A 22352-nucleotide genomic window follows, 5' to 3' on the forward strand; every position below is an offset into this window, starting at 1 on the left:
GTGCTATGTATATACTAATTACTGTTTTAAATACTTTTTCTTTTTAGTGTGTGCTTGAATGAATAAATTACATTTGCTGTTTGTTTACACTTAACCTATTCTGTTGCTTTCTATGGCAGAAATGTGTTAGAACTGCCTTATACGCAGGTATTTTTCTAGATGGTGGGTGGCAGTGTATGTGCTTTATGTAAATCATTCTTTTCCTACATGCAAGCATTCTGGGTGTCAACTTGCACACACAAATGAAATAGCTGCCTCATTTGATACATAGGATAGACTGCACTTGGTGATGATGGGTTCTCCTTCCCACCCCCTTTTAATGGGCAGCATTGATGCCTTGTCTGTTCCACAGATTGGAGCCAAATGTAGAATTCCTGGTTTCTGGCAGCTCCCGAAATATTTGCAGAGCATTCAGATATCTTTTCAGCTGCTTCATATTAGGTTCATATTATGTTCCTTTGAACATATTAGAAAATGAAGACGTAAGGACAGTGAGGATTTCAGTACTTGGCTATAGAGCAGTGCAAAGATGTTAGAGAAGTATGGTCAACTTATTCAGACTGAGCTCTCAGCTGCTGTAACTAGAAAACCTCGATGGCTCAGAAAATCCTGCTGTGTATTTTTTAATAGAAGCAAAATAAGACATTTCATCTTCCATCTTATAATTCCTGCAGCTGTCCTGAAGATTTGAACAGTGCTTTGAATCTGTTTCATTTGCTGTTAAGTTCTTTGCACTTCTGCTGTCGGGCAGTGTGTTGGGACCCCAGAAAATGGAGGGTACAGATTTTTGTACTTTCATTAATAGTTTTGTCTTTGGTCACCATTACTTAGGAAGTCAGTAGCAGAGGGTTTTCCAGGTTGACATTCAGCTGCTTTATTTGTAAGATTGTCCTTTTTGGGTAACGTTGCTCCTGTGCGCTGAATGATGACAAGGGTTCTCAGTCAAAATGGTATGAAACTATGTAATTGTACAGATCATAAAGCCGAAGGTGGCTGGAATATAGTATGTGGAATAAATAATTAATATATTGTATTATCTTGCAGCTCCATAAATGTAAATCTTACCATAGAATCATAGAATCATAGAATCATAGAATCATAGAATCATAGAATCCTAGGGGTTGGAAGGGACCTCGAAAGATCATCTAGTCCAACCCCCCTGCCAGAGCAGGGTCACCTAGAGTACATCACACAGGAAGGCATCCAGGCGGGTTTTGAATGTCTCCAGCGAAGGAGACTCCACAACCTCTCTGGGCAGCCTGTTCCAGTGCTCTGTCACTCTTACAGTAAAAAAATTTTTCCTGATATTCATCTTAAACCTCCTATGCTCCAACTTGTATCCATTACCCCTTGTCCTATCACTGGTCTTCACTGAAAAAAGCTTAACTCCATCGTCTTGACACTCACCCTTTACATATTTGTAAACATTGATGAGGTCCCCCCTCAGTCTCCTTTTCTCCAAACTAAAGAGACCCAGCTCCCTCAGCCTTTCCTCATAAGGGAGATGTTCCACTCCCTTAATCATCCTTGTGGCTCTGCGCTGGACTCTTTCAAGCACTTCCCTGTCCTTCTTGAACTGAGGGGCCCAGAACTGGACACAATATTCCAGATGTGGCCTCACCAATGCAGAATAGAGGGGGAGGAGAACCTCTCTTGACCTACTAACCACACCCTTTCTAATACACCCCAGGATGCCATTGGCCTTCTTAGCCACAAGGGCACACTGCTGACTCATGGTCATCCTCCTGTCTACCATGACCCCCAGGTCCCTTTCACCTACACTGCCCTCCAGCAGGTCAGCCCCCAACCTGTACTGGTGCATGGCGTTTTTCTTCCCCAAATGCAAAACTCTACACTTGCTCTTGTTAAACTTCATCAGGTTTTTCCCCGCCCAAGTCTCCAGCCTGTCTAAGTCTCTCTGAATGGCAGCACAGCCTTCTGGTGTGTCAGCCACTCCTCCCAGCTTGGTGTCATCAGCAAACTTGCTGAGGGTACATTCTGTGCCCTCATCCAGGTCGTTGATGAAGATGTTGAACAACACCGGTCCCAGTACCGACCCCTGAGGGACTCCACTAGTCACAGGCCTCCAACTAGATTCTGCCCCATTGACTACAACTCTCTGACTTCTTCCTTTCAACCAGTTCTTGATCCACCTCACTGCCTGATCATCAAACCCATACTTGATCAACTTATCTACAAGGATGCTGTGGGAGACAGTGTCAAATGCTTTACTGAAATCAAGATAGACCACATCTACCGCTCTACCATCATCTATCCACCTAGTAATTTCCTCATAGAAGGCTATGAGGTTAGTCAAACATGACTTACCCTTGGTAAAACCATGTTGACTGCTCTTGATGACCCCCATCTCCTTGATATGTCTAGAGATAGTGCCAAGGACAAGTTGTTCCATTACCTTTCCAGGGATGGAGGTGAGGCTGACCGGTCTATAGTTACCCGGGTCCTCCTTCTTGCCCTTCTTGTAGACTGGAGTGACGTTTGCTATCCTCCAGTCCTCAGGCACCTCTCCAGTTACCCATGACTTACCGAAGATGATGGAGAGTGGACTAGCAATGACCTCCGCCAGCTCCCTCAGCACCCTTGGATGCATTTCATCCGGACCCATCGATTTATGGATGTCCAGATTATGCAACTGATCCCTAACCCAATCCTCATCTACTATGTCCTCACCTATCTTGACTACTTCTGGGGTTATATGAATCTGGGGCTCATGGGAAAAGCCTGCAGGAGTAAAGACAGAGGCAAAGAAGGCATTCAGCACCTCTGCCTTATTCATATCCTCTGTCACCAGGGCACCCACCTCATTCAGCAGTGGGCCTATATTGCCTCTGGTATTAGCTTTGTTGGCTATGTATTTGAAAAAGCCCTTTCTACTGTCCTTAACCCGACTTGCAAGGTTAAGTTCCAAGGAGGCCTTAGCTTTCCTAGTTGCCTCCCTACATTCCCTGACAACATTCCTATATTCCTCCCAAGTAACCAGCCCCTCCTTCCATGATCTATAGATTTTCCTCTTCCACTTGAGTTTCCCCAGCAGTTCCTTTTTTAACCACGCTGGTCTCCTAGCTCCCTTACTAGATTTTCTACCCATTGGGACACACTGATGCTGTGCTTGCAAGAAGTGGTCCTTGAATATTGTCCAGCTATCTTGAGCCCCTTTACCTTCTAGCACTCTGTCCCATGGGACTTCCCTTAACAATTGGTTGAGGAGGCTGAAGTTTGCTCTGTAGAAGTCCAGGGTTCTGGTCCTGCTGGAAATTCTGTTCCTCCCACACAGGATCCTGAACTCCACCATCTCATGGTCACTGCAGCCAAGGCTGCCATTGACCACCACTGCTTCAGTAAGGCCCTCCTTGTTGGTGAGCACAAGATCCAGCAGCGCTCCTCTTCTAGTCGGCTCATCCACCATTTGCATTAAGAAGTTGTCATCAATGCATTGGAGGAACCTCCTAGACTGTGAAAGGCTGGCTGTATAAGTCTTCCAGCAGATATCGGGATAGTTAAAATCTCCCATGAGGACCAAGGACTGCAGTTGTGAGGCTGCTTTCAGCTGCCTGTAGAAAGCCTCATCAACTTCCTCATCTTGATCAGGAGGTCTGTAGTAGACCCCCACAACTGTGTCACCCATACTACCCTGTCCTTTAATTCTTACCCACAGAATTTCAACTCGCCCCTCATCAGCCCCTGTACAAAACTCAATACATTCTAGTTGCTCTCTCACATAAAGAGCAACTCCACCACCTCGCTTCACCGACCGATCTTTCCTAAAAAGCACATAGCCATCCATGGCCACATTCCAGTCGTGTGAGCTGTCCCACCATGTCTCTGTTATTGCTACCAGATCATAACCCTTAGACCGCACACAGACCTCTAACTCTTCCTGTTTATTCCCCATGCTGCGTGCATTGGTGTACAGGCATTTCAGGAAGCAAGTAGAGCACATCGGTGGGACTAAATCCTCCTTAGCCCATCCTCCTACAGGCCCTGGTATGTTCCTCTTGGGCTTGTCCCTAACAGACCCAGTTTTCTCCCCTTCCCCCTTCACATCTAGTTTAAAGCTCTCTCAATGAGCCCTGCTAAGTCCTGCCCCAAAAGCCTTTTCCCCCTCTGGGACAGGTGCATCCCACCCGCCACCATCAGGCCAGGTGTCTCATAGAGCAGCCCATGATCAAAAAAGCCAAAGCCCTGCCTTTGGCACCAGTCTCTTAGCCATTCGTTCATCATTAAACTCTTCCTGCTTATCTCTCCACCCATTCTTGCAGGAGGTATGGAGGCAAACACGACTTGTGCTCCAGACCCCCTAACTAGCCGTCCCAGGGCCCTGAAGTCTCTCTTCATTACCATATTGTCCTTCACACAGGTTTCTGTTTATGAAAGTGTAATGCACCAAAGACTACACCTTTACCACACTTAAGTCAAATAATTTTGTGAGGTGAAAACAGTAAAAAATTACCTTCTGTAAACCAGCTAACTGAGGTGGCACAAAATACAGAATACTGGGTTACCTGTGCCCAGTGATGTAGCTCCATATTAAAAACAATGCAGGTGAAAAATTAGCATGCTGATATAGAAATTGTGGAGCAAATTGAGTGGGTTTGGATTTCTAAACTGACAAATTCTAAGGTCTGTATGACTTGCTTTGGTGACCTCTTGAGTATGAGAGCTTGCTTAGTAAAAGCCTTTTTAAAATATGCAGGAGTCATACTATTCATAGAAGTAAATTTAGAGTATTATGTAATTTTCCTTGTTCTCTGTGTAGTGATTGGATTGCTCCCAGAGTAGCCATGTTTCTGTACATGGCAGAGGAGGACTGTCCTCCCAGTCAAACTTCAGGTGCTGCAGTCTGTCAGTCAGCAATCAGTACCTCTATTGGTAAAATGTATGTTTTGTGACTAATTAAAATGCTTTTGAGTGCCTGGGTTGCTGAGAACACAAGTTTTAAAAGTAGTTCTTTCACATCTCTGTCACTTTATGGAAAAAGCAAAAGGTATGTTCCTTCTCTGAGATGATTTTCCTGCTAATGATCAGAGACAGCATTAAGTAGAAGTAAATTTCTTTTTTAGATCAGGATGAAAAGATTCTCTAATTAAAAGATAATCTCTGTGTAGCCCATCTATAAATGAGAATTGCCAGTTCCTGCTCTATTACAAGCCTTGCAGATATCCTTTCTTCAGAGTTGGCTGCATTTCTGAGTGTAGTGGTTTGTTCTAGTTTGTAATGGTATGTGAGCACAGCTATAAAAATAGTTTATAACATGTTGTCATAGCTTTCTCCCCAAAAATAAAATAAATGTGCCAGGGGTTTTGAGGCAACAATTCAGGTTTCTTGTATGAAATTAAAAAAAAAACAAATAAAGCCCCCTTAATTCTGGACTGTGAAGGAAGTACTGCCGAGGACGGGGGTGAAAATAGGTAGAGTCCAATGGAATAAAAAACCCCTACATACTGTTCTGGTAAACATGCTTTTCTCTACAGAGGCAAGGCACACCAGTGTCACAAATTTAAGTTCATCCAATTTGTAAGAACTTGAAAAATAACTTCCTTCTTGAACAGCCAAGTTTGTTGCATATTCAGTGCAGTCCAACAAAGTGAGCGTAGTATTACAAGACTCATAGTAGTCTTATGAGTGTAAGAATGCTCCACTGTTTCTAAAGAGGTTGCTGTTTTGTTGTTACCTGTGTTTTTGAAATGGAGCTGATGACAGGGTGTAAGGAAACCTGTGACGACTAGTCACTAGGACTAGCAGCAGCTGTCGCTGATAGCAGTTGTCATGCAGAGGCTTGCACAGTACAATCTCAGTAGCTCCGTGGGGCTGAAAGTGTGTCTGGATTTAGGGATGTGTTTCAAGGGGAAGTTTCTCCTCACTTGTTGGAAGTGTAGGGAGAGTGAGACTTCCCCAAGACCCATTCCTGGCTTCAGTCTCCTTGCAGAAGAGGTGCTTCTGACTTTTTTAAGACTCTGTCACAAGCTGATTAAATTCAGTCTTTTCTTTGCATCACTGAGAGTTCAATTTATTCATAGGAATTCAATGTCTAATGTATTATAGACTCGGATGCTGTGTGGCTTCAGTCTGATTCACACAGTTCACTGTTCTCATGTTCTTCACGAGAAGCAGAGTGGCTGTTGTGCCATTCTTGTGCTGAACTTGGTGCCCTGCAAATTCATGCACCTGTTTTTTCCCCAGCTGTACCATTATCAGAAAGCAGCAGTGAGATAACTGCATGTTCTGATTTTACCCAGCTGGTCTTTTGTTTCTCTACATATTTGAGTCTTGTGGGGTTTTCTGGAGTGTGGTGGATTTTATCTTTGAATAGTAATTGAAGAATTAAAGCCCCAGATAATACACAGGGTGTATATGGGCTTTCATGGCAGTAAGTTTTTTACTACTTGGAAAAATCAGTCGGTCTTTTAAGTTTATTTGATTTGGCATGGAATGCAAGATTTTTATCTCCTTTTCATGCTATTCAAGGTCCACAGTGCAGCAACATCTTTGGCAGCAGATCTGCTAAAATACCATACAGATCATATGGTTCTCAAAGCGTTAAAAGTCACAGGAGTAGAAGGAAATCTTGAAGCTGTAGCAGAATATACTTGCAAGCTATCAGAGCAGAAAGAACAACTTGTTGAGGTGAGTTCATGGCTGTTTTTGTTTTGTAAGGCACTTGGAAAAGAGTGGCCAGATTTGTCTTAATCTATTATTTAGGAAGGCTTAGGAGTTTGTTTTGTAATGTTTATTTTATTTTCCTAGTATAGTGTAAAATTTGGTATTGTTCTTGGTGTGGTCTTAGCCAAAGGCATCATTGTGGTGTACAGTTGTAGAAGGGATGTACAGCCCTAACTTGTTTTAGCTTTTACAGGAGTTTTATGTTGACCTTTTCAGAGCACAAATTGTGGTATCTACTGAAATAGAACTTTCCAATTCTTTTCTTAGGTTTTCAGGAATACTATGGAGCAAGAAATACACTTATTTATTAAATTCTATTTTTTAAAAAAGAGTTACTAAAAACATGTGCATGTGTGGTTTTGTTTAACTTCCACAAACTCTTGTCTCATACTGTGGACTTAAGATGGAAAAGAAGTAACTGCACTAGTAGCAGGCAGATGTATCATTGTAACATAGTGATGCCAGAGGCTATATGTGCATGGAATCTAAAACTCATTCATTTCTAAAAAATTTTGTTATCATATGAGGCTTTAGGATTAATCTCAGAAGTTTGAGTATGCAGAAGCAAAACCCTTGAACTTCCAAGACTGGCAAATCACCATTGTGGATTTTTTGTTTTAATGTCCTCTTCTGTGATTTATTGATACGCTCCCTGAGAAACATCCAGCTGCACAGTTCCCATTTAGTTTGTGAAAGGATTATCAATAACTTTGTGTGTGTGTGCAAGTGTTTGTGCATGTGCACCTTTACTCTATTAATGATACCATATTTTTCTAAAAATATTTAGATGTGTCACTTGTTGAGGCACGTTTCTGGAACTGAGCCCCTCGAGATCACTTGCATACATGCAGAAGATACTTTTCAGGTCACAGGCCCACAGGTATGCACAGCTTTTTTCTGGCCACTTGTGGACATAAATAAAACTTATTTGTATGAATTTTTGGACACCTCTTCAAGCAGTTCTAAGAAAGAGTTACGCTTTAATGGTGGGCAGTGGCTCAAAGGATGCACAAGCCTGCAAATGTCATATGAATACACTACAAAGACATAATAGTAACAGTTGAATTTACTGGTTTGCCTGTTAAGGCATTTTTTAATTCATTTGCAACACTATTAACTTGGACTTAAAATATAACTTTTTTTACTCTCCATCCAGATAATTTCTGCTGCAGAAACACTGGCATTGCATCCATCTAGCAAGATTGCAAAAGAAAATCTTGAGGTGTTCTGTGAGGCTTGGGAATCTCAACTGAGTGACATGTCTCTGTTGTTAAGAGAGATCAATGATGTATTTGAAGGAAGAAGAGGTAAGAATGCTATGTACAAATAGAAAAATGTAGTTTGCAAAACATGTCGTCAAAATATTTTAAGTGTGATTTAGGAAATACTGTTTTCTTAAGAAAAGAGTATAATAAATAAGCCCACATCCCGTATGGCAATGTGGAGTCTAGGTGGTAATACGCAAATACATTGTTTTTGTACAGATGTCAAATTAAGGTGCTTCTTGGATTTCTTTGAAGAAAATCAGCCAAAAAATTAAAGGCCTTGTCTGTGTAAAATTAGGCATGTTTAACTTTCCACACTGTGATTATTTCCAGCAAAATCAAATGGAACTGCTGAAGGATGAAAAAGTATTTGACACAGCTCTTTGCCAGCGGTGTTCAGATATTAGGGTTGTTTGGCTTTCAACTCAGTTCATGACAAGCAAGCTATATTTTGAATTGTGTAACATGTTCAGTTAATTTCCTGTATTTCTGGACAATATATACATATATAAGTATTCTATATTGTCAACTTGCCTTGTATTCACTTCATAATGTAGTGAATGTAGTTATTTGATTTTTAAACTGCTGTCCTTTCTCCTGGATGGAATCCCTGATGACTCTGCACAATCTTGGGATATTTTCTCTGGTTGGTAAGTTTATTGGTATTTGTACAACATGTAAAAGAAAACCTTGGAATCTTAAGAAAAAATATTCTGTTTACTTTTAGCATAGGGTAATTTACCTTAAAAATGGAAGCCATTTTGTTTTTCATTTTTAGCTAACAATTTTTTTTTAGATGATGTCTTATTGTAGCCTGTCATACTACTTGTGGCTGTGTGTTTGTTTCAGTCTTCAATATATATTTGCATACAGATAGAATGTAATGTATAATAATAATGAATGTCTTGTATTTTTAAGAAAATCACTCAGGTTTAAAAGTTTAGATTTACTGAAATACAGGGACTTCATTATTTTGTATCTAAGATACAGGAAAAATAAATCCTCATTCAGGTTAGATCACATTTTATCAAGAATACAGTATTTCATCTTGCTATAAACACGAGACCTTTTTTCATGTTTAGAGTTTATTTTGTCAGTTTACCTTTCTGTACTTGATCAGGTTTTTGTGTAAGCTGTTCTTTTCTGCCAGCTTTGGTGTGAGGACAGTAAACAACCAACCACAGGGCAGTTATATGTTAAATTGTTGCTGCTGGTTACTAGATCAATGTGTGCCTAAGCCTGGAGACTTGTAAAAGGAAAATATATATTGAAATTCTGAGTGGGTTTACAATAATTGTATGTAGCGCAGGTTATTGGGAACTGGAGGCATTTGAGAAATACATGATTGCTATCCTACTTGTTCTTCCACATTGGTCTGGAATGCTATAAAAAGATGTATAGCAATCAGAGATCTTGTTTGTGGGCCTTTTAAATTTCAGTGTGTTTTTTGTTTTGGGAGCCAAGGACATACTGACTTTGTTTAAACGTAGCATTACATTTTATATAATGTACCTTAAAACATGGTATTACTCTAATGTTACAATATATTTGGAATTTGCAGGTGTGATCATGCAGTAATCTGATTTTTTTTTTCATATTCGTACAATGGTCTAGCAGGGTTGAATGATAACCTTTTTATATATTTATATGTATGTGTGCATGTGTATGTATACATATATAAAATATAGATGATGTTATACATTAAAATTACATATTGTAATAGTATATGTAATATTTTAAACAAGAACATAAATATAGTATGTATCTCTAAAAACCTTTATTTTAAAATCATAGGATGAGAATGATGCAGCCACAGCAAAGCATATATACTTGGCTCCCCAAACAAATAGTTCTAGAAGTGTTTTTGCAGATTCCTAGGCTCTCCTGTAGCTCTTCTTTAGTGGCTGTTGTCAGCAGATAATAGACATTTCCCACAAGTGGTACTTTTAAGGTTCTTTAGAACATCGTTTCACAAGGCAACCCAATGTTACTGCTTGAAGGAGACAGAAGAGAAGGGTATGTGTTGCGTGTTAGAGGCTGTAGTGTGTGTGGGTCTGGGAGCAATGACTGTCTTCTGCTGTTTGGCATAGCCAGATGAGTCTATTCTTGTTTGTCTCTTGTTTCCTCAGCCTTTCTTTCAGCATAAAGTGTTCTGGTACTACCATTGGAAAGACAGTAAGTGTAGCTTGTATTCTTCATATGGCCTTGGGTGTATTAGGTGTTGTATTGCCAAAACAACGCTCAAGAAATCATGTCTGTTTTCCTTGTCTTGTGGCCTAGGCTAGTGAAAGACTTATGTCTGAATCTGTATTGTTTCATATTACTGTTTATTATCTCCTTAGAAATTATTCAATTTCCTATATCCACCCATCTGTTACAAAGTTTTCCTCTGTATTGTGGGCTTATCTTTTGTTTTTCGCTTGTTTTCTCTTGGACTTCAGAGTGACTCTTGTCAAAAAAAAAGAAAAAAAAACCTGACCCAAATATTGCTACCTTTTTGCTTCCAGAAAATACTCTAAAGTTACATTGCCACTTTCAATAGTTTTTTCTTCTAGAAAACATGACTTATGACTGATTATATTATTCTTGTAACTCATGATAGTTGTCTTAATATTGAGGTTCGTAAAAGTATTTTTATTTTACAGACTGAAGTGTAACAAGTGCTTTATTACTAGTAGAATTGTGATTGTGTAAGAAAAGATAGAATTACAGTAAGAAGGTGGGTTTTTTTCCTTCTCAGTTTAAAAAACTGTATTTTTGTACTACCAATTTAAATGTTTGGCTTTGTTAGAGAGTTCAGAATACAGCTTAAGAGGCAAAACTTGAATGGTGACTAAATGTGCTGGACACATGAAATAAAAGACTTACTTTTCTGATTACACTGATTTACATTGTTTATACTCATTTCCTTATTTTTATGAGCAATTGCATAGCTCCTTATCCAGTGTTTCTTTCATATCAGCAAATCAGGTATTTCTCATAGTAAGATTCAAAACTCACATGGGTAGAGAGACAGATCTAGCTTGGAAATAAACCAATATTTTACTTCATTTTAACACAAACACACCATATTATGCCCAAATTCTAGTGGTCTTTTCTTGGGAAGAGGGGTGCACACACACATAGGGCTCAGGGAGGTTGATGAGCACACCACAGCCCCACAACCCTCACAAATGTTTTGAAAATGTTTCTGTGCTATACAGAACTGTATAGTGAGGTAGAGCTGGGTTTCTTTTTTTTACCCTTAAAACACTTCTAAATCCAATGGTGAGGAAGCCCATTCTGTACCATGTTGGTGTTTGAAATGCTGTGTGGCTGGTGTGGGCTGAAAAGAGTGCTGGGCTCCTCTAGAAGGTGGCTCCTTGTAGCTGGGAGGTTTGTTTCAGTGGTGGACGGATTGGTTTGCTCTCTATGGCCTGTGCAGAGAGCTAAGAACTACTAGTTTGCATTAGATACTTTGAGGCTCTTTCATTTTGAAATGGATCACCTAATGAAACTAGATCAAATCTGTTGGGGGTCAGACAGTCTCTTTTTTTCCTTCTAACTTTATGGTTTCAGTATGTTGGGGAGGGATGTGAATAAACCCTGGATCGCTCCCTTGTAACTCGGTCAAAAGAGAGAGATTGATTTATAAAGCTGATTTCCTTTTCCACCCCCTTCTGGTTTTTTTTGCCCACTTGATTTGAGAGGAGTTAAATGATCATGAGGACTTGGGATGCCAGTAGTTGATGGACAGGTATACAGATCATAGAATCATTAAGGTTGGAAGGGACCCTAAAGACCATCAAGTTCCAACCCCCCTGCCATGAGCAGGGAACCCTACCACTAGACCAGGTTGCACAAAACCTCATCCAACCTGGCCTTAAAAACCTCCAGGGATGGGGCATCAACAGCCTCCCTGGGCAACTCATTCCAGTTCCTCACCACCCTTATAATGAAGAATTTCTTCCTAACATCTAACCTAAATCTCCCTTCTCTCAGTTTCAAACCATTACCCCTTGTCCTATCACTACCCTCTCTGATTAAAGGCCTCTCCCCAGCCTTCCTGTAGCCCCTTCAAGTACTGGAAGGCCACTATAAGGTCTCCCTGGAGCCTTCTCTTCTCCAGGCTGAACAGCCCCAACTGTCTCAGCCTGTCTTCATAGCAGAGGTGCTCCAGCCCTTTGATCATCTTGGTGGCCCTTCTCTGGACCCTCTCCAACAGGTCTATATCTTTCTGGTGCTGAGGGCCCCAGAGCTGTACACAGTATTCCAGGTGGGGTCTCACCAGAGCAGTGTCAAACTCCTTGCCCAAATCTAAGTAGACGATGTCAGTAGCTCTGCCACCATCCACCATCTCTGTAGCCTTGTTGTAGAAGGCCACCAGATTGGTCAGGCATGACTTGCCCTTAGTAAAGCTATGCTGGCTGTCACCAACTACCTCTTTATTTTCCATGTGCCTTAGCAGACTTTCCAGGAGGATCTGCTCCATGATCTTGCCAGGCACAGAGGCGAGACTGACCAGCCTGCAGTTCCCTGGGTCTTCCTTTTTCCCCTTTTTAAAAATAGGCTATGTTCCCTTTTTTCCAATCAGAGGGAATCTCACCAGACTGCCATGACCTCTCAAATATGATGGACAGAGGCTTAGCAATTTCATCCTCCAGCTCCCTCAGGACCCGTGGGTGAATCCCATCAGGTCCCATAGGTTTATGTACCTTTAGGTTCTTTAGGTGGTCATGAACCTGCTCTATGCCTGTGGTGGGGGGTAATTCATTCTTCCAGTCCGTACTTTCACCTTCTGTGGCCTTTGTGATGAGCCTGGAGCACTTGCCAGAGAAGACTGAAGCAAAGAAGTCATTGAGGACCTCAGCCTTCTCAATATCCTGTGTTGCTGCCTTGCCCGTTTCCTTCAGGAGAGGGCCTACATTCTCCTTGGATGTCCTTTTCTCCCCAACATACCTAAAGAAGCTTTTCTTATTGTTCTTAACATCCCTGGCAAGATTTAATTCTAGCAGGGATTTTGTTTTCCTAACCTTATCCCTAGCTGCTTGGTCAACCTCTCTGTAATCCTCCCGGGACACCTGCCCTAGCTTCCACCCCCTGTATGCTTCTTTCTTAAGTTTGAGCTTTTCTAGGAGCTGCTTACTCATCCACACTGGCCTCCTGGAGTTTCTACTTGACTTCCTCTTAGTTGGGATGCAACGCTCTTGGGCCTGGAGAAGGTGATCCTTAAATACCAGCCAGCTTTCATGGGCCCCTCTACCCTCCAGCGTGTTATCCCAAGACACTCTCTTGAGCAGATCCCTGAAGAGGCTGAAACCTTCCCTCTGAAGTCAAGGGTAGTAAGCTAGCTGTGAGCCCTCCTTACTCCTCTTGAACTCCACCATTTCGTGGTCACTACAACCAAGGCTGCCCTTGAGCTTTATGTCCCTCACCAGCCTTTCCTCGTTGGTGAGGACAAGATCCAGCATAGCACCTCTCCTTGTTGGTTCCTCGATTACTTGGAAAAGGAAGTTATCCTTGCACTCTAGGAACCTCCTGGATTGTTTGTTTTTAGCAGAGTTGTTCTTCCAACAGATGTCAGGGTGGTTAAAGTCTCCCATGAGGACCATGGCTTGTGAATGTGAAGCTGCTCCTCTCTGTCTATATGGTGCCTCATCTATATTATCCTCCTGCTCAGGCGACCTGTAGCAAACTCCCACCACGATGTCACCTTGGCCTTTCTTCCCCTTAATCTTAACCCATAAGCTCTCTGTTGACTCCTCATCTGTCCCCAGGGAGAGCTCCATGCACTCCAGCTGGTCTTTGACAGAGTGCAACACCCCCACCCTGTCTTCCCTGTCTGTCCTTCCTAAAGAGTTTATAACCCTCCATTCTGATGCTCCAGTCATAGGAGCCATCCCACCAGGTCTCAGTGATGCCAAGGAGATCGTAGCCCTGCAGGCTCACCCTCATCTCTAATTCCTCCTGTTTATTCCCCGTGCTGCGTGCGTTTGTATAAAGGTATTTAAGCTGGGCCTCCAGTGAGGTTTCCAGACTAGCTGACCTGACCACCAGACCATCACTAGGCTCATCTGTAGTAAGCCTGGCTTTATCCCCCACCCCCTTCCAACCTAGTTTAAAGCCCTATCAATGAGTCCCGCTAATTCCTGCCCTAGTACCCTTTTTCCCCTGTGGGACAGGGTCTTCCCATCCAGTGTCAGCAGGCCCAGTGTCCTGTAAACCAAACCATGATAAAAAAACCTGAAGTCCTGTTGGTAGCACCAGTTTTGGAGCCAGGCAGATCGGAATTGAGAAGTTAGAGGTCTAGAAAGAAGGGCAAAGCAAATATGCAGCCATCCTAGTGGATGGCTTAGATAAGAAGTGAGAGCAAAAGCAAGACTTAGAAGTTGAAATAGAGACATTTTGGAGGGAAAAATGCAACTTGAACTACTAGAAAGCAGAAAATTAGAAGACAAAGAGGATGAAATAATAGAAATGAAGTTTTTTAAAAAATAATAAGGAAAACCAGAGAAAACACATTAGGAAAGCAAAGCCAGACTGGAATAAGTAAAAAAAGATCACATAATGGCAAAAAGTCTTTTGCTGTTATAGCCATGATCTGACTTACAACTAAGGAATTTAAATACTTGAAAAAATATATATGAGCATTCTGGTAATGGAATAAAATATAAATTCTGTTATTATCCTGATACAATGAAGTATTTTCTGATGAAGTAGGATTATCTCTGGCCTGAGTTGATCTGTGCTTTTAAAAGGTCTGGTATCTGTGGGTCCAGGTGGGTTGTGTGGGTGGGTTTTTGTTGGTTGGGGTATTTTTAAGTGTCTCTGTAAATAAACAGTGAGATCCTTCCTCTTTCTGAATATGGTGAGCAACTAAACCTTGCAAAGCCAAATAATGGGAATTGCTTGAAGAGCAAAACCATTTTTTTTCTCATTTCCGTTTACTGCCTCTTTCCATTTGGTTCCCATTATTCTGAATGCCCACCCTGTGTCTGTGAGTAGTGTATCTTCTCAATATGCATTTGTATTCCATTTGTTTATATCAAAGCTTTCTATGTTTGAACTTTTTTTTTTTTCATGGTACAACAGGTTTTTACGTATCACCAAGGAGATCTTTTATGTTACAGCATTTTAAACTTAAAAGTTAGCTTTTGTTCTTGGTACGTCTTACATGCTTTCTTACATGCCTTTTAGCTGATGTTTTGATACACAGGATGTTGTAAATCACTTCTTATATGTCAGTCTGTAGTGTGAAATCCTGCTTGGATGCATGTTTGGGCAGTTGGTATCTGAATAACTCTGCATTCTGAAAGAAATAGGCAGCTTGTGCTCTGATAGCTCTTTTCATCTTTTGCAAAACTGGGTAGTGGAAGAGGTGATTTTAGAAAAGAAGAATTTCATTTTTCATACTCATTAAGAGGGTTGAGGGACACCTATCAGCTTACTGAAATTTGTTTTTTAGGATTTAGTTGCATAGATATGGAGCTCTTGATCTTTCTGTGGTGTCAGGAGATTAAGAGTATGCTTTCTCAAAATCATGAATGGCCAACATAACTCCTCTGAGGACTCAGAATGGAATTACTCTGGGAGCTGGAGGAGAGGAGGAAATAGGAGTTGTAGGAGAGTTTGTTGCTGTCCTTTGTCTGTGCAGAGACATCTTCTCTGCGCAAACCTGATACTGATATCCATTATAGTAGCCCTTTGTTTCTTCAGGTAAAATCTATTTTTCCCAATCTCTTAGATTTTTTAATATATTTTAATTTTATTTAGCAGTCTTTCCTCTCCTGAATCTACTGTACTAAACGTTTTCATAGGTAGTTAAGTCTTCTGGTAGCTGGAGCTCTAATTCTAGGCTGTTAGCTTAGGCATCGTTTCCTCTTGACAATAAACTTTTCTTTACCCACTTTTAGGTAACACCCAAAATAATAATTTTTTTCTCCGTTTGTTTTGCTCAGACTGGGAATATCTGAGGCTCCTGGGGTTATAAGAAATAATTCAGTATGTGTGTAAAATGCTGTAGAACTATTTTCTTTATACAGTGCACGTGGAATACATATATTACAGTACAACATGAGGGTTTTACTGGCATTACTTAGAAAGCCTCCTTAGGATTTTATCACTAGTACCATTGCCAGCTCCAAGTTTTATACCATCCAACCCATACCAAGGATGGCCTTACATGGGATGACCAGTGTCAGTTCTGTACTTTGCAACAAAATGAGGGCATCTACCAGTAACTACTTAGTCATTGGCATGAGTTACTTTACTTGCTTGTGGACTGCATGCAGGGGACTAGAAATCTTACTGAGGGAAGCTGTTCAGAGGAGGTTTCTTAACTGCCAGTTGCTGAGAGCTAAAATCTGAACAGTACAGTTCTTGTCCCTTCTCTCTCTGGAAGCAGAGGCAGTCCTCTGCAGTATTCAGAGAGGAGAAATTACAGGTAAGTAACTTGCTTTTATAGTACTACAGCTTAAGGGAGCATGAAGTAAGGTATGTGATCCCATTGATTTAAAACTGCATACAAATTTTGGTGTAAATATGTGTGTTCTTCATAGGAGAGAAGCGTGTCTACCTATCACTACCCAGACCAGGGGTAAGTTGTTCTTGGGATTCCACTATTTATTTCTTATCTGCTGTTAACTAGTTGACATCTTTCCATGTTGCACCTTGATGAAGACATAGCAGTTTCTTGGTAACATGCATCCTGACTGGGTGGCTGACATTAAAATGTCAAACTTTGTCAATTTATTAAATGAAAAACGAACATACTGAAAATCAGGGTTACTAGTTACATAATATGCTTTAGTCACTTTGATTCTACATGAACTTTAATTCTTGTTCATTAATATGTCATTCTTTTAATCACGTCCTGAACTGTCATGCTATATAAATTAAAAAATGCATTGTTGCTATTAAAACAGTAAGAATACTCTGAAACATACTGAAAAAAATCTTGGTAGTCTGATTTGTTGTTGCCTGAGTTTACCTGTTTGGAATAGATGGACATGTACAATATTACGCTAGGTTCTTCAAATAACAGGTTCTTGTTTCCTTCTTTGATCTTAAATGTTTTTAATGCAGAGAAAAAAAGCTACACCAGATGTTCAGGTTTAGTTGTGAGGTAATTAATATCCTTAGCTGATTATAACTGATAATACATTGTTTCTAAGAGTATCTATGTTTTTAGGAAACCTCCTAAACCTTATTATCATGTAATCAGTCATTTGATTCACTTGCTACAACTGACTCTTTCACGGGTAGGAAAAAAGGGAAGAATGCTCTCAGAAGGTTCCCTAAGCTCTAGCTTGTTGCCTTCTCTCCTTGCTTTCTATCCTTAACCTGTAGTGTTGAGGGATTTGGGTGTGAAATGGTCCCATCTCCATGTCTCCTGTTGAGCGGTAACATTATCTGCTACTTCTGACCCATAATGAAAAGAGAAAAGGTCGTACGTTATAAATCCATTCTGCACATTTAAATACAATACAACATTAGGCTGAGTGAGCATGGGTGCATTTCAGTGTTACAGAACTAAACAGTGAGAGTAGAAAATAGATTGGTTCCATGTTTTTTGATAGGGTTTTTGTCCCTCACCAGTTTGGCTAAACTACATTGTTTCTGGACTTAAGCCAAAATTTTAAGAGGACATGTGTGAAGTCAGGTTCCCTCTTACTGATTCATATGCCTTTTAAAAATACTTTCTGTACATCTTTTTCCAAGGATTTAAGCAGTTCTGCATGTTGTCATTAGAAAGGTTGCTGCCTTTTGAGTTTTGCAAGATGCTTAGATTTGGGAGAGTTATGATTAAGAGACAGTTTGGAAGTAGACAGGAAATGTAAATTACATCCTTAAGACAACAGAGTTTGTTCACAGAGTAATTTCTTTGCCTAACTGATGCACTAACCTTTGAAACTGCCTCTCTTCCCAGTGCTGTGACTCTTGGTACTGCCTCTTCTCTCCCTACTGCCATCACAGAGGTCTGCTGTGCCTGGCTAATGCCCACGCTGTCCTGCACAGAAGTCACACTGTTCCTGTCGATCTAATTAAATTATATGTTTTGTCACACCTGTTTAATTGCAACTGTGCTGTTTGGCTGGTAATGAGTGGCATCCTACACCATGCCATAGTTGAGGACAGAGCAGTAGTGATGATTCATGTATGTGCTTAATGCACAGGTATATTTTTCTCCATAGTATTAGGTGTCAAATAATGTTCTAAAAGCAGAGTAACTGCTTACCTGGTATTTACCAATTCTCCTATTCAAATAGTGTGAGTGAATACTAGAATAGAGAAAATGACAAATCCGACAATCATTCTGAGGTTTACCTGTGCTAGAGTGCTGGTTTACTTGAATACCCTTCACTTGGCAGGTTAAATATTTGCCGTGCTTTGTACCCCAAAATTTGTATTTACATACAAATCTGGTTTGGCTTTGTGATCCTTTCTTCTTTTAAGATTCTGCCGTAAAACATTTCTTGAATTGCATCTCTAACATGCAATATGGTGAAACTTAAGTGACAGGAGTATCAGTTCGTATCCTTTCTGCTAAATCTTTCAATATGACACCAGCATTTCTAATGAGTGGGCAGAATTACAGTGTCTAATCTGATTAGACATTGATGAGGTTCAGAATATTTAAAACTTTGAGCATGGGAAAAGAGAAATGGAATTAAAGCTAAACTAATCAGCACAATGCAGTAGGAGCTTCAATAGTAGTACCTTATTTTTGCTCAGACTCTTGAAGTGAGAGATGGAGACTGCACTTAGAGCTTATTTCTGATGCTGTTCACAGTGAATAGTGCTAATTTGCCTAAGTACTCCCACTAATGAATAGCAAGCAGCTCTTTTCAGATTCCCAGACAAGGATCTCAGTCCAGCACAGTTATAATGAAACCTCCTTCACTGGCTCACACCTCTTCCAAGTTAAGACACCACTTTTGTACTTCCCATTCCTTTGCACTCCAGTGCAGTTTCCAAACTGGGACCATGGCTCCCTTGTCTGTTACTTTTTGCTGTCTTTGAACAGTGACAGCACCAGCATGTGAAATTAAAGCCAAGAGCTGCTCCTCTCCACATGCAAATTGTTTTAAAACAAATTATGTTCTACTGTGTATATGTGTTACACAGTTGACAGGCTCTGCCTTATCAGATATTCCTCTCACATCAGTACCATTAATTATTGTTTAATCAAGGCCCATATTGGACTTGCCAGCCAGCCTGGTATTTCAAATGATTTAAAGTTCATTTCTTAAATAAAAGAGAGAAACCCATAAAAATATCAAAGTTTCATTATTTATTTCCAGTATTCTGTTGACACAGAACGTGGTCACACCAACATTTACATGGGTTGTGCCCTCGATCAGCTGGCTAAATCACCTTCCAAGTCTCTATTATATCAGTATCATCTTTGATGGAAAAATCAGTGCAGCAGTACTTGACTAAGACTGTTTGTTTAGTCCCAAGTATTACTGAGGATTTAGAGGGTGAGGAGAAGAGGTGGTTCTGTGTGAGGAAGTGGAATCTGAGAAGTGTGGAATGGTTCTTTTCCTTGAAACTTCAGGGTGTCTGTAGACACAGACCCTGCTTGCACATGCCATTTCAGGAGAGCAGCCAGATCAGAACAGGTTCTCAGCATCTACTGAGAAGTATGAACCACTAGAATATTCCTGCAAAGTCTGCTTCTGAGTACAGAGCTACTACCTCTTATGATTTTTTAGCAAAATGCTTCCTAATTCGTTTTATTTAAAAATATTATTTTTTGTTTGAAACAGAAACATAATGCAAATCTGAAAGCATTAAAGCCAGTCAAACTAGACACTGAGGTAAGATGCTGTCGTTTTAGTCAAAAACCTTTTTTTATTTCTTCAGAAGGTATTTTCAAGTGCCATAAATACAGTTCCCATTTACAGGAACAGGCAAAAATTGCAAAACTTGGATTAGAATTGCATCTGCTCACATCCGATGTGGATTCTGAGACAGAGAAATGGGAGGATCAGGACAATGAGATTGTGCAACATGGACAAGGCATGTCAAGTATGGCCTACTCCATGTACTTATTTACCAGGTAATTACACTGTATGCAGCGTGTTTTGGTGGGAAGAAGAGCACTGACAGTGTTTGTAAGAAATAAGACAATTTAATTTCCAGAGTATAAGAATTGGGACACATTCAGAAAGGAGCTTTAATTTCTATCCTTACACTTGATAAAGTCTTGTAAATTTCTAAGCTGTTTAATAATAAAATTATGAGGGGTTTAAAGGTGCTAAACATTTGTTTTGTTGTAGAACAGCTACTTAAATATCTTTTGGGTTCAGAAAACATTTTAAGAAGTATGTTCATACTTTCAAAATTCAGGGAATTAAAGCAGTTATGTAACTGTATGTTAGAATTACTGATCTTTATTGTACTGAAATGTGATGTTCTGAAACTTGCTAATGCAATGTCAGCTTTTGTATTTGAAGAATTTGGGGTGGAGGTTTAAAAGAGTTGAGATTTTCCTTACCTACCAACCCAATAATACTCAGTATGCCAGAAGCATGAATTTCTGCCCTTGCTCAGCTGATGAGAACTGAACTATTGCTAATTTCCCAGTGGTGCTGTAGCCACTTAAGTGTTTTATATAATATTGTGAAATGCAGTTCCTGTAGTAAGTTATTGTTGTGCATAGTATCTTCTAAAATACTGATATTTTACAGCTCAGTGATGTGAATGGAAGTGAGAGAGAGAGAGGGACATACTACAAATTGTGCAAGTAACAGGCAAAATAACCTGCAGACTGTATGTGGCATATTTTCTGTTTTCATTATTTCCCACAGAGGAGAAGGACTGCTGAAAACTACTCAAGATCTATTTCATCAAGCAGAGGTAACATATTTTTAAGAAAATAGGAGTTAGGCACTGAGTGAAGAACAAATTAGAACTCAGCTCTGTGATTCCTTACTCATAAGTACAGCATACAGTGAATTGACTGGCAGCTGTAGTTTTTAAGCATCCTAACTTTGGTATGTACATTCTGAAAGCAAACATTTCAGTCTTCTAGTAGTAGCTTAAGACATCATTCATCAAACTGACAGATTCCAGTTAGGAGTAGGGAATGGCAAACTGGCATTAAGGCAAATACCATGGACTTCAGTGCATTAGTAGTATTCATTGTGTCACTTAGGTCAGTCCCTGATGGTGTTAATGGATACTCCATCCTAGTCTGAGCAGTGGTTATTTTCACAGGAAAGAATATGTAAACATTTGAGTAATGAAAAAGACAAGGGGCCAAATGGACTTTGCTGTGATATTTCCCAGATATATGTCTGGGTTTTATCAGGAGACTGGTTACCCTTGTCAGGACAATAAACAAACATGGCAGGTGCCACCTACCCACAAAACTCCTGTGAGCTGCTACAGTGCAAAAAAAGAATTGGATGTAAGATTTTTTGTTTGTAAAGGGAAAGCCTTTAAACTTTGCTTATCTGGGAGAATGGCAACTTGTAACGTAGCTTGCTATTTCAGAAATCACTGCGAGCCACTGACTTGTTAATTATAAATGTATACAACTATCACAAACATTTCCTGACAACCTTTTTACTCTATAGTACACTATTAAAACAACAAAGAGCCTTATCTTCCATGGCGATTCATTTTGTGATACGCTTACTTCCCCTTTCAGATTTTTGCTACGGAGGGCACAAAGCTTGCTTCAGCTCTTCATGCCTTTTCTGATCAGGTGACGTATGACCCCTGAAACAGCCTTTCAGCTTATGACACACCTGATAACTGCTTAAAAGCTGCTTGTGGCATCTTCTCCATTAGTTTAATATTGAAGTCTATAATACAGAATGGTTTTGTCATTCTGAAACAATGTTTCAGGTACCCAGTGATGACAAACCTCTACTTCTCTTGGAGGCTGAAAAACTGATCTCGATGTGCAAGCAGCTCCAGATCACAGCTAAAGCATCTGTTCAGGGTAAAAGTGCTACATTTACAAAGGTAATGTAAAAATGTATATTCCTGAAAGTAAGACCTAACTTGCTAATTTGTGCTCCTGTAAAAGTATGAAACAGTTAATGACAGCTGAACTTCTTGGACTGACAGAGGAACATAAAAATTAGTAAGTACAAAGTTTTATGCTGTTGTGCAAGTGTTTTTCTGGGGTGCAGTGTGTCGTTGCTGTTCCTTATGTAGAAGTGGAATTTACCTCAACTTGAAGTACTTTTGCACTTCCCGTGTTTTGAGAAGTTGATTTATGAGGTATAGAGGAAGAACAGTAAGACTGTTCCTCTTGCTGAAAATGTGTTTTCTATTGGGACATCCATCGCTGCTAACTATAAGCCAAGCCATTTACTATACTATTTTGTTGGGAGGGGCATTTCCTTCAGCATGGGTACTGTTTTCTAGCCTTTTTTTTTTTTTAAATTTATTTATTCCTCTGTCCCA

The 22352-nt window shown here is 40.2% G+C and overlaps 1 protein-coding gene across 1 annotated transcript in view; it reads left to right on the plus strand.

The window, feature by feature from the left end:
* CTNNAL1 (catenin alpha like 1) overlaps positions 1-22352 on the plus strand; it is a 62865-nt gene that overhangs the window by 37755 nt on the left and 2758 nt on the right. The window contains exons 9-17 of the mRNA XM_051609242.1: positions 6487-6645; positions 7469-7561; positions 7838-7988; positions 16484-16521; positions 19697-19747; positions 19835-19989; positions 20741-20789; positions 21586-21642; positions 21786-21905. Of these exons, the coding sequence (XP_051465202.1) occupies positions 6487-6645; positions 7469-7561; positions 7838-7988; positions 16484-16521; positions 19697-19747; positions 19835-19989; positions 20741-20789; positions 21586-21642; positions 21786-21905 (873 nt within the window). The remainder of the gene's footprint in view (positions 1-6486; positions 6646-7468; positions 7562-7837; positions 7989-16483; positions 16522-19696; positions 19748-19834; positions 19990-20740; positions 20790-21585; positions 21643-21785; positions 21906-22352) is intronic.

The sequence above is a fragment of the Apus apus genome, chromosome 2, assembly GCF_020740795.1.
Source record: "Apus apus isolate bApuApu2 chromosome 2, bApuApu2.pri.cur, whole genome shotgun sequence".
NCBI classification, from domain to species: domain Eukaryota; kingdom Metazoa; phylum Chordata; class Aves; order Apodiformes; family Apodidae; genus Apus; species Apus apus.